The 12647-nt window shown below is 50.0% G+C and overlaps 1 protein-coding gene across 2 annotated transcripts in view; it reads left to right on the forward strand.

Moving 5' to 3' along the window:
* Positions 1-12647, forward strand: part of LOC142922647 (uncharacterized) — a 64231-nt gene that overhangs the window by 13188 nt on the left and 38396 nt on the right. For both annotated transcript variants that reach the window (XM_076063472.1, XM_076063473.1), the window contains 2 exons: positions 2998-3159; positions 10894-11018. In XM_076063472.1, coding sequence (XP_075919587.1) covers positions 2998-3159; positions 10894-11018 — 287 coding nt within the window. The remainder of the gene's footprint in view (positions 1-2997; positions 3160-10893; positions 11019-12647) is intronic.

Raw genomic sequence — 12647 nt, forward strand, 5'->3', positions numbered from 1 at the left:
GAGGCCTGGTTTGGTGTTTTTATTCATTATTAAAATTAAAAGAAACAATAGAAATATGTATCTATATGTATTGAAAAATTACTTGTTAATATTAAGATGGAAAGGGGGGCATATACAACAGTAGAAATCCCCCATGATATCGTGAGAGAGTTGCTTCTGCCGAAATCCACTCTCAGTCTGTTTAGGCTCCACCGTGTGAGCCATTTGGAGCTGTAGCCAGATGCGAGCTCAGTGTTAATGTGCCATTTTATTGAGAGACTGCTACTGTGTGGTGTTATCTCGGTGTGGTCTGGGACTGTTTTGTTGTTTTTTGCTGCCTTGCCCAAGCTTGATAAATCGGACTCCCGTAATTAATAAATTCTTTTTTTATATTTAGTGACTTGCTAACCATTTTCTTTATTTTTCACTCCTATCATTTCATTTGTATTTTTTGCTGTTGTACCTTGCTGACCTCCCCATTCTGGACCATCTGTGAAAATGAGCTTCATAGCTCATCGAATTCCTCCAGTCTAAATAAAGATTCTCATGTATGTATGTTGAACTGCTTTCGCACCATATTCTTGGTTCTTTCGGTAAAGTCACGTAGAAGGGAAATAATAAAAATAAAACACTAAAATTCTCACGACGTTTCGCACCGTACATAGCCAACCGCGCTAGTCAGAGGTGCGGGGGAAGTACAAGAAACTGAACACAAAAAGCACTTCTAAAGAAATTAGTTTTCAGTCTAGATGTAAAAGTGCGTAGCTCCAGTGGCTTCCTAATATCGGAAAGGAAGAGCGTTCCAGATGGCCGCAGAAGCGCATCTGAAAGTGCACAGTGAAAAATCGAGCCAAAAGTTTTATGGTTAGCCAAACGGTCCCTTTGAGTGTTCCCCGCTGCAACGACACTGAGAACAAGGAACACAAATCGTACGTAAGCATACACAGTCCTGCGGATGGCAATTTTCCTCAGCTAAATGCCGATGTCGAGGTCTTCCAGCCACGGGAGCTCTTCAGGAGAGAGTTAATGTAGTTTTGCTTTTCTTCCGTTGGTGGAGCGCAGACTACAGCGGTTTACTTTGTGGAGATTTGAGGCAGCCAGGCGTGGTGCTGGCCGCATCGCCGCCTTGTTGCGCCTTGCCGTCCTTCGTAGGTGTGCCAACAGCGCTTGCTCCAGTGGCACGCGTCGGCTAGACGGGGTCAATCGTTGCCCGTCTCTGTGCCAACCTCTCGCGTGCCATTGGAGGCCGGGCGACCTGTGCCAGGCTGCCTGGTCCGAGGATGGCGTGGTCTACGACGCCACAATCAAGTCGGTGGAAGCCAGCGCCGGCACGTGCGTCGTGGTCTTCACGGGCTACGGCAACGAGTATGAGCTGAAGCTCTCCGATCTTCTGCCGCCAGCGGCGGAGTCTGCCGCCGGCGCCGGCGGGGAGAGCGACGCGGCCGCGAGCTGCGACGCCGACCCGGCGTCCCGGGCTGGCAAGGTGAGCCGGGGCGGCGGGGCTGTGATGGATTCGGATGAATGGATTCGTTGAGAGTTGAGCTGCCTTTCCTGCTCAAAACATGCAATGGGGCAAATGTTCATTTGCTCTGAGCCAGTGGTGCAAAAACCCGACCCCCCCCCCCCTCTCCCCCAAGGCTTAAACTTGTAACTTTTCAAGACCAGTCCTGGGACCACATTGACCATCTTGCACAAACCAAAATAGCGATGTATGGTCAAACAACTCCCCCCCATGACCCAATACTGCATGGTGAGACCTTCATTTGTCAAAAGGGTTTCATAAAGGGCTGTAAATTATAGCATAAATCATTCATTGCGGTGGAAAGGAAGTTTTTGATACATTTGTGAAGAAAAGCAGCCTAACCCCTAAACGTTGGCAGCTACGTGGCTCTCGCCAGGACGTTGACCCAGCCCGATGTTTTATTCAGCCGTGTTACCGAGGGTGGAGGTGAGGAGGTGCCCTTCTGTTGGAGCGTAACAATACGAGTAGGTTGATTGGCAAGACGAAGATTTTTTTCCGCGTGGGGAATTAAAGCTGTGGAGCGTCGTTGAACCAAATGCGTTGCATTTGAAGAGAAGTAAAAACATAAAGAAAACCCGTTTCTTGAAGGCAATTTTGATCGATTTTTAAGTCAGATGACAAACTCGTCTGCCACATGGTTTAGAATTCTAGAAGATCTTTGTCTTTTATGTGTGCCAATGGAAGTACAGTGGTGGTGCGGTTGAGTGCACTACGCCCCGAACCCGGCGAATTGAGTTCGACCAATAACAGTGGCTAATATTTAATCTTTTCCTGTGCCTCCCCTAGGTTGTCTCAGCCTTAAATAGTCACCTGGTGCTGTGTAAATATCCACATTTGAGGAAACAAGGGCAGCCAAGCATTGTGCTGGCCAACCATCTCCATAGCGTGCTGTACCGGCATTAATAGATGCTCTCAAACAGCATTTGCCCCAACAGTCTGTTAAAGGCTATGCGGGGGATCTCTGTCATTGTGGAAGTACATGCTGTGCCAACAATGCAGTGCGTCGTTTCAAGGCCCATATGTAATGTTATGTAAATACAGATATTACCTCTTTAGAACGAACCACTAGCGAACCTGGAATGAAAACTTAAACTGGACCTTGAGGAAACACGTGACAGCGTCAATGTGTCGCTGTGTATATCTAATGGTTTATTTGAACAGGCATCCTAAACAAATACTAAATTAAAACATGACGTACAGGCAGGTACATGTGTACATTATTCATAGAATACAAAAGAAAAACCCATCAATGATTGGATGTTTGGCAGCGAGCATGATCGTTATATATGTAGGGTGGCTAAGGTAACCCGGACGCTGTGTGGAAGTATGCGAATCGACACGAGAATTAACGCCACTGCAGCTATGCTCGTAATAAACGGGCTGTCGTTATGAGCACGGTCCGTTATACGAGGTCAAGCCGTAGTCATTTAAGGAATGCAGAATCGCGCGAAAGCGTCTCTCCGATGTGCGTTCCCGTGTGTGCGCCGACGCCGCAGGAGAGTGCCCCCTCCGCCGACGACTACGAGATGCCATGCAGACCCAAGGGTGGGCACGGAGAACGGAAGAAGGGTCACAAGCAGAAGCAGAGCGTCCCACCGTGGGCCTACCCGTCGCCACCCTTGTCCCATCCTCCCCCCTTCCCTGGCTTTCCACCTTACGTGAGCACATTCGCCTGGTGGGACACTTGAGCGTTGCCGTGTGTGTCATACGAATGAGCGACTGTTGTTAGGCGAGGAATTAAAAGCGATTGTTACATGCCGACTAGAGCGGTTAATCGATCGGCAGGTCGCACATCTTGGGGGAAAGCGTGTGAAAGAGTAGGCCAAATACCCCCTAAAGCAGCTCTCAGTGTTACCACATGATACATTACTCACAATACCCCCACAGTGTTACCACGTGATACATTACTCACAATACCACCACAGTGTTACCACGTGACTAGACTCAAGGTAACGAAAACAAATCGGATTAATTTATTTTCACGTAACTTTATTTTGAGTTGTATTCCCCATACAGTATATTTTTTACAGTGTTACAGGCAAATGTACAATTATTGTTATTTTTATGCCTAACAATGCTTCCCTTTTTTGTTTAACCATAACACATTTTATAACACTTACAGGTATGTGCATTTAAATACAGTAAATTATCTCGTCCCGACTTAAGAACCATTCTACTTATGAAGGGTCTTCAGGAACAGAACCCATTAGTAAGTCAGCCACTTGTGTGTGTGTCCATGTGTGTGTCCATGTGTGTGTGAGCGATAGTGTAGCTGTTAGCGCGCTGCGCTATGATCCTGGCGACCCGGGTTCAATTCCCGCTCGCGGCCAACAGTGACGATTATCTGAACCGGTCCCGGGCCTCCCCTAGGTCGACTCAGCCTCAAATGAGTACCTGGTGCGGTGTAAACATCGCCACTGGGGAGGCAAAGGCAGTCGGGCGTGGTGCTGGCTACCCACCCACTCGTGTACCGTTCCGGCCTTATTAGGTGCTCGCTAACAGCACTTGCCCCTACAGTCTTTGTGTGAGGAGCGGTCGTGTAGGTTATACGTCCTTGCTAACAGCCCTTGTCCAAACAGTCTGTGAAGGCTATGCGGGGGTTCTTTGTCTTTTGCCTTTGTGTGTGATGTTTTAATTCGGGCTTTTTAACTTTTAAAATGAAAGAGTTGAATGAAAGAGGTTTCTGAGCCATAAAAATTAAAGTTTATTCGTCTTGGCAATGGCATTAGTGGCGGCGGTGTTGGCGTCGTGGTGATGGCGTTGTTGGTGTTGGCGTTCGCGGCGTTGGGAGTGTCCGTGACATTGGTGGAGGTGCTGACGTTGACGGCTGCGGCGCGAATCAGCTTCTCGTTCTCGTGACGCAGCCGTTGATTCTCTTTCTCTACGAGCCGGCTCTCCTCATGCAGCATCTGTGGATGCAGCACCATCGCCCTCTCCTGAAGCAGCATCTCTCGACGCAACGCCTCATTGTCCTTACGCGTCGCCGCCTCCCTCACCCTCAGGGTGGCGTTGTCGTCTTCCACCGTGCTTGTTCTTTGACGCAGCTTCACGTTGTCCTCGCACAGCATGGCGCTGTAACGCTCGGCGTCGGATAGGTTACAGCTCCAACGACGCCACAGGAATATCTGGATCACAGCCATCATCACTATCGCAATGCCCATCAGCCGTGACACAACGCATGGCAGCGGGTCTATGTAGGGCTTTGTGCACAATGGAGTCGGGGTCGGGTAGTTGGCACTGTCTCCTTTATAATCGACCAATCCGGTAATGTGAATCAAGGTCAATATGACGACCGCCTTGACTCCATGCAGGAGCAACATCTTGCCACAGAAGCCAAGTTCGAGTGTGAGCATCGCGTGTGAGCGTCACGTGTATTTATCCTGTGACGAATGTGACGTCATCGCCGGATGTGACGCGGTTAGAATCCGACACCGGCCGGGCACGTCAGCTGACCCCCCCAACCCCCCAAAAACATGGGGTCTGTGATGTCAGACCGAGGTGCGCCTTATTTATTTATTTTGACTCGCGTGGTTTTTCGTGCAGCGCCCCTAGCGGTAGCGGAGAGGATAACGGTGGGGGGTGGGGGGACGGTAGGGGGGTCGGGAGCGCTGCCGCGGTGTACGCGTTGCTGTTAATTACGTAAGGGATCGACAGCCTTGGCTTCTTCACCACCATCAACCGAGAGTGGTCTCTGGGAGTCGAGTTTCTTCTGGTAGAGGGCACAGCTCCAGATTAGTTCGAGTGTAAAATAAAAGTTGCCTACAACGAGCTGGCTAAGTGCGTGAGGGAGGATGCACGGACTGGAGAAAAATGGGAATATGCATAACTTGTGCGGGTTTCACGACGCATTGATATTTACGCGACCCAAAACAAAACCTTTATTTTTATTTAAAGCTTTCGTGACTGCAGTGATTCATATTCTTGGTTCTTTTGGTAAAGTCACGTTGAAGGGAAACAATAAAACAATAAAATATATATAAAACAATAAAATTATCACGACGTTTCGACTGCAACACAAGTAGTCATCATCAGGTGTGAAAACCAACGGCAAAAAACATTTTTTCAAATGTTTCTTGCCGTTTGTGTTGCAGTCAACGTCGTGAGAATTTTATTTTACATATATTTTATTATTGTTTCCCTTCAACGTGACTTTACCGAAAGAGCTAAGAATATGAATTACTGCAGTCACCAAAGCTTTAAATCAAAATTATTTTAATTAACAATTAATTTCTCCTACACAACCAAGCCAGCATCAGGACTCAAGGTAACGAAAACAAAACGAATTTCTTTTTATGTTACTTTATTTTAAGTTGTATTTACCATACAGTACATTTTTTAGAGTGTTACATGCAAATATACAATAATTCTTATTTATAAGCTTAACAGTGCTTCCCATAACACATTTTATGACAACGACGGATATGTGCATTTAAATACAGTACATTATTGCTTCCCGACTGACAAACCATGCGGCTTACGAAGGGTCATCAGGAACAGAAGCCATTAGTAAGTCAGGCACGTGCGTGTGTGTGCGTCCATGTGTGTGTGAGGAGTGGTCGTGTACGTCATACGTCCTTGCTAACAGCCATTATCCAAACAGTCTTTTAAGGCTATACGGGGGTCCTTTGTCTTTTGCCTCTATGTGGGTGATGTTTTTATTCGGGCTCTTAAACGTATCAAATTGAAGCGTTTCCGAAAGAAGTTTCTGAGACATCGAAATTTAAGCTTCTTGGTCTTGTTGGTGACGTTGGCGGTGGGGGTGTCAGTGGCGGCGATGGAGGCGGTAGCGTCATCAGCGTCGGCGTTCGAGGCGGTGGGAGCGTCTGAGGCATTGGTGGACGATGTGGTGTTGGCCGTGGCAGCAAAGGAGGTCTCCTCGTTAGTCGTGATAGCGGCGGTGGTGGCGTCATCGGCGTCGGCGTTCGCGGCGGTGGGAGCGTCCGCGGCATTGGCGGTGACGTTGGCCGTGGCGGCGTGGGCGGCTGCGGCACGAATCAGCTTCTCGTTCTCGTGACGCAGCCGTTGATTCTCCTTCTTTACGAGCCAGTTCTTTTCACGCAGCATCTGTGGATTCAGCACCATTGCGTTCTCCCGAAGCAGTATCTCTAGACGCAACGCCTCATTGTCTTTACGCGTCTCCGCCTCCCTGAACCTGAGGAATGCGTTGTCGTCTTCCACCGTGCTTCTTCTTTGACACAGCTTCATGTTTTCCTCGCACAGCATGGCGCTGTAACGCTCGGTGTTGGATAGGTTACAGCTCCAACGTCGCCACAGGAATATCTCGATCACAGCCATCATCACTATCGCAACGGCCATGAGCTGCTGTGACACAACGCATGGCAAGGGGTCTATGTTGGGCTGTGTGACCAATGGAGTCGGGGTCGGGTAGTTGGCACTGTCTCCTTTATAACCAACCAATCCGGTAATGTGAATCAAGGTCAACATGACAAACGCCTTGACCCCATACAGCAGCACCATCTTGACCACGCGTGTTGCCAGCGAGGAGCCAGTGGGACTTGTGAGCGTCACGTGCGAGCGTCACGTGTATTTAGCCTGTGATGATTGCAACGTCATCGCCGGATGTGACGCGCGGATGTGACGCGCGGATGTGACGCGCTTAGAAATTCGATACCTGCCAGTGACGTCAGCTGACACCGCCCCCAACAATTATGTTTGTTACGTCACAGACCGAGGTTGCGCCCTAATTAATCATAAAACATTTTTATCACGCGGCGTCTCGCGCAGCGCCTATAGCGGTAGCGGGGAGGATAATGGCGGGGGGGGAGATGGGGAGGAGGGGGCGGGGTCCGTAGCTCTGCCGCGGTGTACGCGTTCCTGTCGGCTATCTTACACAGGGAAGAGTTTCCCGCTTTGGCCCAATCCCCGTGTCCCGTTTCTTCCTGGGGAGGTGAAGTGGTGACGTGTTGATGACGCCCATCGCCGGCTTTCCCATTCACAGCGGGGGGCGACGCTTCCCTTGCGTAAGATGGCCGCCGGCGGCGAGTCGCAGGTTTGCGGTGGCGGCGTTCAGGGCGCACTTGGGGCGCGCGCTCCCTTCACTCGGAGGCAGCGAGAGAGGCGGCCTTCGATAAGCTCCGATAAACAACACCCAGCTAAAGCAGCGTGTCTCCTTGCTGCTGCTGTGTTCGTTACGTAAGGGAACCGGCCGGCTTGGCTTCACCACCACCACCGCCAACAACAACAACCACCACCACCACCTTCAGTCGCGCGCTTCTCCTGCGAGGTTTCAAAGCTCCTGGGGGGCCTCTTTGCGGGCTCGCTCGCTCGCGCCATCGTCCATGGCCGTGTCGCGGGGAGACGTCGTCTACCAGAAGGGGCAGGTGATGGACAAGTCGCGCCCGCTCCTCCTCCTCTCCCATACCCCCTCCTCTTTGTGCTCCACGCGTCCACTGCTATACGAGGGCCTCTGCACACCCCGTGGGGTTTATTAACTTGACCATACTTCACCTCGCCTGCTCAGTGTGGGTTGGTGAGAGTGGGTGGCGTCAGTAGAGTCGTGGCTGTCGGATGCACTTCTTCTGTATGCTGTGCACCGCGAAGCAGAATGAAGACGTTGTTATTGACGTTATGTTGTTGACGTTATGTTATTGACGTTATGTTATTGACGTTATGTTGTTGACGTTATGTTATTGACGTTATGTTGTGTTATTGACGTTATGCTATTGACGTTATGTTATTGACGTTATGTTGTTGACGTTATGTTATTGACGTTGTGTTGTTGACGTTATGTTGTTGTGTTATTGACGTTATGTTGTGTTATTGACGTTATGCTATTGACGTTATGTTGTTGACGTTATGTTATTGACGTTATGTTGTTGACGTTATGCTATTGACGTTATGTTGTTGACGTTATGTTATTGACGTTATGTTGTGTTATTGACGTTATGTTATTGACGTTATGTTATTGACGTTATGTTGTTGTGTTATTGACGTTATGTTGTTAACGATATGTTCGCACGGTACGCGTGTACAGCGCTGTCTGCGCGTGCACGGTTGGGCTTACGTGCATTGTACAGTGACACTACAGTGCGGTGTGAATGAAGTCAACAGTGCACTACTTTGTGGCGAATCAACAGCGGTGGTCATATGCGAGTCACCGCTCGCCGCCCTCGAAATGAAGAATTTCTACCACTGGCTCGGTATATTATTTCCTCTTGCTATCAGTTTCGACGGTGTACTTGCATTCAATTAACCTGCAAATTGCGTGTGTGTCAGCACTGTACGGAACTCGAGCCTTCACTCGCCCGCATTCACAGACCCGCTCTGGTACCAGCGTGGTGAAGTATGGTCAATACAAGCGCCGCACTGCGCCGCGCCCTGGTACTGCAGTGGACGGACGTCACTTCTCTCGCACAGCGCTCCGGGTGTCGGGGAACGCCGTGGGTCTCGCCGCGTGCTGAGCGTGCCGCGTGCTGAGCGTGCCGCGTACTGAGCGTGCCGCGTGCTGAGCGTGTGGCACGTGCTGAGCGTGCCACGTGCTGAGCGTGTGGCACGTGCTGAGCGTGGGCCGCGTGCCGAGCGTGTGCCGCGTGCTGAGCGTGCCACGTGCTGAGCGTGCCGCGTGCTGAGCGTGCCGCGTGCTGAGCGTGCCGCGTGCTGAGCGTGGCACGCGCCGCACGCCGCACGTGGCACGCTCAGCACGTGCCGCGTGCTGAGCGTGCCACGTGCGGCACGTGCCGCGTGCTGAGCGTGGTACGTGCTGAGCGTGTGGCACGTGCTGAGCGTGCCGCGTGCTGAGCGTGCCGCGTGCTGAGCGTGCCGCGTGCTGAGCGTGCCGCGTGCTGAGCGTCGCACGTGCCGCGTGTTGAGCGTAGCACGTGCTGAGCGTGCCGCGTGCGGTCGATGTCGACTCAAAAGGGTCGTGGTGGTGATGGTGGTGGTGGTTGTGTGTCCTGTGTAGAGTGACGATTCTGACATTTGGCATGACGCAGCGCTCATCAAGGCGTATGACAAAGCCGTCACGTCCTTCAAGGTGAGTGTCTCCGACTTTGGATGTGAGCTCAACCGGTCCTGGGCCTCCCCTAGGTTGACTCAGCCACAAATGAGGACCAGGCGCGGTGTGTAAACATCGCCACTGTGGAGACAGGCGGCCGGGCGTGGTGCTGGCCACCCACCCCCTCGTGTGCTATGCCGGCCTTCATAGGTGCTCGCTAACAGCACTTGCCCCAACAGTCTGTTAAGGCTATAAGGGGGGGGTCTTTGTCTTTGTATCGCTTGTCTGTGTGTACTTGTGCACTTCGTATCTCTGTGTGCGTGTACATGGTTATATTTACATCTTGAGACACAACACTTGTTGCAAGGGATACCCGGGAAAGCCCGACAATATAACACACTTCAGTTTAACACGTAGGCTTTCGCGACCAATATTATTCATAATAAAGGTTTTTGGGTTAGATCGCGTTTATTTATAAATGTGTCGTAACCCTCCACCACCCGACACGGCCAATCAGCAAAGAAAAGTGTCACGTTGACAAAAGTAGTGAATTATTTGTCTTTTGTCAACGTGACACTTTTCTTTGCTGATTGGCCGTGTCGGGTGGTGGAGGGTTACGACACATTTATAAATAAACGCGATCTAACCCAAAAACCTTTATTATGAATAACACACTTCGTGTGTCACGTGCACCACCAGTGGTTACAAAACTAATTTCTTTACGGCTACATTTTTGTTCTCCTTCCCCCACACCTCCGATTAGCATGATTGGCTACGTACGATGCGAAATAAATTCAACATGCGCACACCTTCGAGTACTGTGTTATCATTCGATGGTAAGCGCCTTGCTCAAGTTGATTTGACTGTTTTTGTCTAAACGAACTTCCTCACCAGGCGGCAGAGAACGTGCACAGTGATACGTGCGCAGGTTGGAAACATGTCAGCCACAAATATGAATGGGGAAAATGGGCACACAGTGGTTTGACAGCATTGTTGCTAACTCAATAAGGCTGCATTATGCCTAGACTAGTTATAATAAATGGCACTCGACACTGTGCCATAGCAAAGTGACGTAGGATTTCTAAGAGCGCGCTTTTTTGAGTCGATGAGCCATTTTAAATGTCATGTAATGGCGTACATTCATACGCAGCGGGAATTGCTTCTAAATCCTCAAAATTATCCCAGAAAGTCACTCAAATTTGGTCGCTTGGTAAACCCCCAAAAATGCCTCTAAATCGAGCAACAAAATTGCTGAGTTGGCAACACTGTACGAGCCGTTCCAAAGTAGTACGTGTATGTACAGAAGCAGGTCTAGACACCCGGTCCTACACGTCTTAGAGCAGGGGTGGGTTACCTACGGCCCGTGACTTCGTCAGTGTATATGGCCATGGCCACACGAAACCCAACCAACCTCAACTAACCGACCGTGTTCTTTCAGACAGCGCTCAAAAATGGCACCGCACTTGCGAGAGCCCCAAGACCTACGGGGAGACAAAGTCCGTGAACAAGCGGGCGAAGACACGGAGACGGCACAAGAGGAGCAGCGTGTCGCCCTCCGACAAGGTAAATATCCTGAAGCAGAAGATTACTGGTGCTCTGGATGTGGCTGTCACGTTTATTTGCAAATGTGATTCATAACTTTGACCATTACTTGCGTGATGTTAATAGTTGTCCGCTTTGTCGTGTCTGCTGTCCAACCTATATTGGCCTTTCCCCAATATTCTTCACAGGCCACCGCTTCTGGTGTTTGGCATTGTTGTGCTACAGGGAAATCTCAGGGAGAAGGTCCATGAGGTTTGCTTCTCCCGACAAGCAAATTATTTCATGAGACCTCCTTTGCCAGTATTAAATTATGATAATAGGGTTTTCCCCTTTCTGTTTTATTGCCAGAAAGGGGAAAGCCATATTATCATAAGCAATTTCTTCTTTTGCGTAGAAACCCCCCATGATTTCGTGAGAGAGTTGCTTCTGCCGAAATCCACTCTCAGTCTGTTTAGGCTCCACCATGTGAGCCATTTGGAGCTGTAGCCAGATGCGAGCTCAGTGTTAATGTGCCATTTTATTGAGATACTACTACTGTGTGGTGTTATCTCGGTGTGGCCTGGGACTGTTTTGTTGTTTTTTGCTGCCTTGCCCAAGCTTGATAAATCGGATCCCCGTAATTAATAAATTCTTTTTTTTATATTTAGTGACTTGCTAACCATTTTCTTTATTTTTCACTCCTATCATTTCATTTGTATTGTTTGCTGTTGTACCTTGCTGACCTCCCCATTCTGGACCATCTGTGAAAATGAGCTTCATAGCTCATCGAATTCCTCCAGTCTAAATAAAGATTCTCATGTATGTATGTTGAACTACTTTCGCACCATATTCTTGGTTCTTTCGGTAAAGTCACGTAGAAGGGAAATAATAAAATAATAAAAATAAAACACTAAAATTCTCACGACGTTTCGCACCGTACATAGCCAACCGCGCTAGTCAGAGGTGCGGGGGAAGTACAAGAATCTGATCACAAAAAGCACTTCTAAAGATATTAGTTTTCAGTCTAGATGTAAAAGTGCGTAGCTCCAGTGGCTTCCTAATATCGGAAAGGAAGAGCGTTCCAGATGGCCGCAGAAGCGCATCTGAAAGTGCGAGCCAAAAGTTTGATGGTTAGCCAAACGGTCCCTTTGTGTGTTCCCCGCTGCGACAACACTGAGAACAAGGAACACAAATTGTACGTAAGCATACACAGTCCTGCGGATGGCAATTTTCCTCAGCTAAATGCCAATGTCGAGGTCTTCCAGCCACGGGAGCTCTTCAGGAGAGAGTTAATGTACTTTTGCTTTTCTTCCGTTGGTGGAGCGCAGACTACAGCGGTTTACTTTGTGGAGACTCGAGGCAGCCAGGCGTGGTGCTGGCCGCATTGCCGCCTTCTTGCGCCATGCCGTCCTTCGTAGGTGTGCCAACAGCGCTTGCTCCAGTGGCACGCGTCGGCTAGACGGGGTGAATCGTTGCCCGTCTCTGTGCCAACCTCTCGCGTGCCATTGGAGGCCGGGCGACCTGTGCCAGGCTGCCTGGTCCGAGGACGGCGTGGTCTACGACGCCACGATCAAGTCGGTGGACGCCAGCCCCGGCACGTGCGTCATGGTCTTCACGGGCTACGGCAACGAGGATGAGCTGAAGCTCGCCGATCTTCTGCCGCCAGCGGCG

Source organism: Petromyzon marinus, unplaced genomic scaffold, assembly GCF_048934315.1.
Source record: "Petromyzon marinus isolate PM22_M1 ecotype Great Lakes invasive population unplaced genomic scaffold, UKy_Petmar_22M1.pri1.0 PM_Scaffold_133, whole genome shotgun sequence".
NCBI classification, from domain to species: domain Eukaryota; kingdom Metazoa; phylum Chordata; class Hyperoartia; order Petromyzontiformes; family Petromyzontidae; genus Petromyzon; species Petromyzon marinus.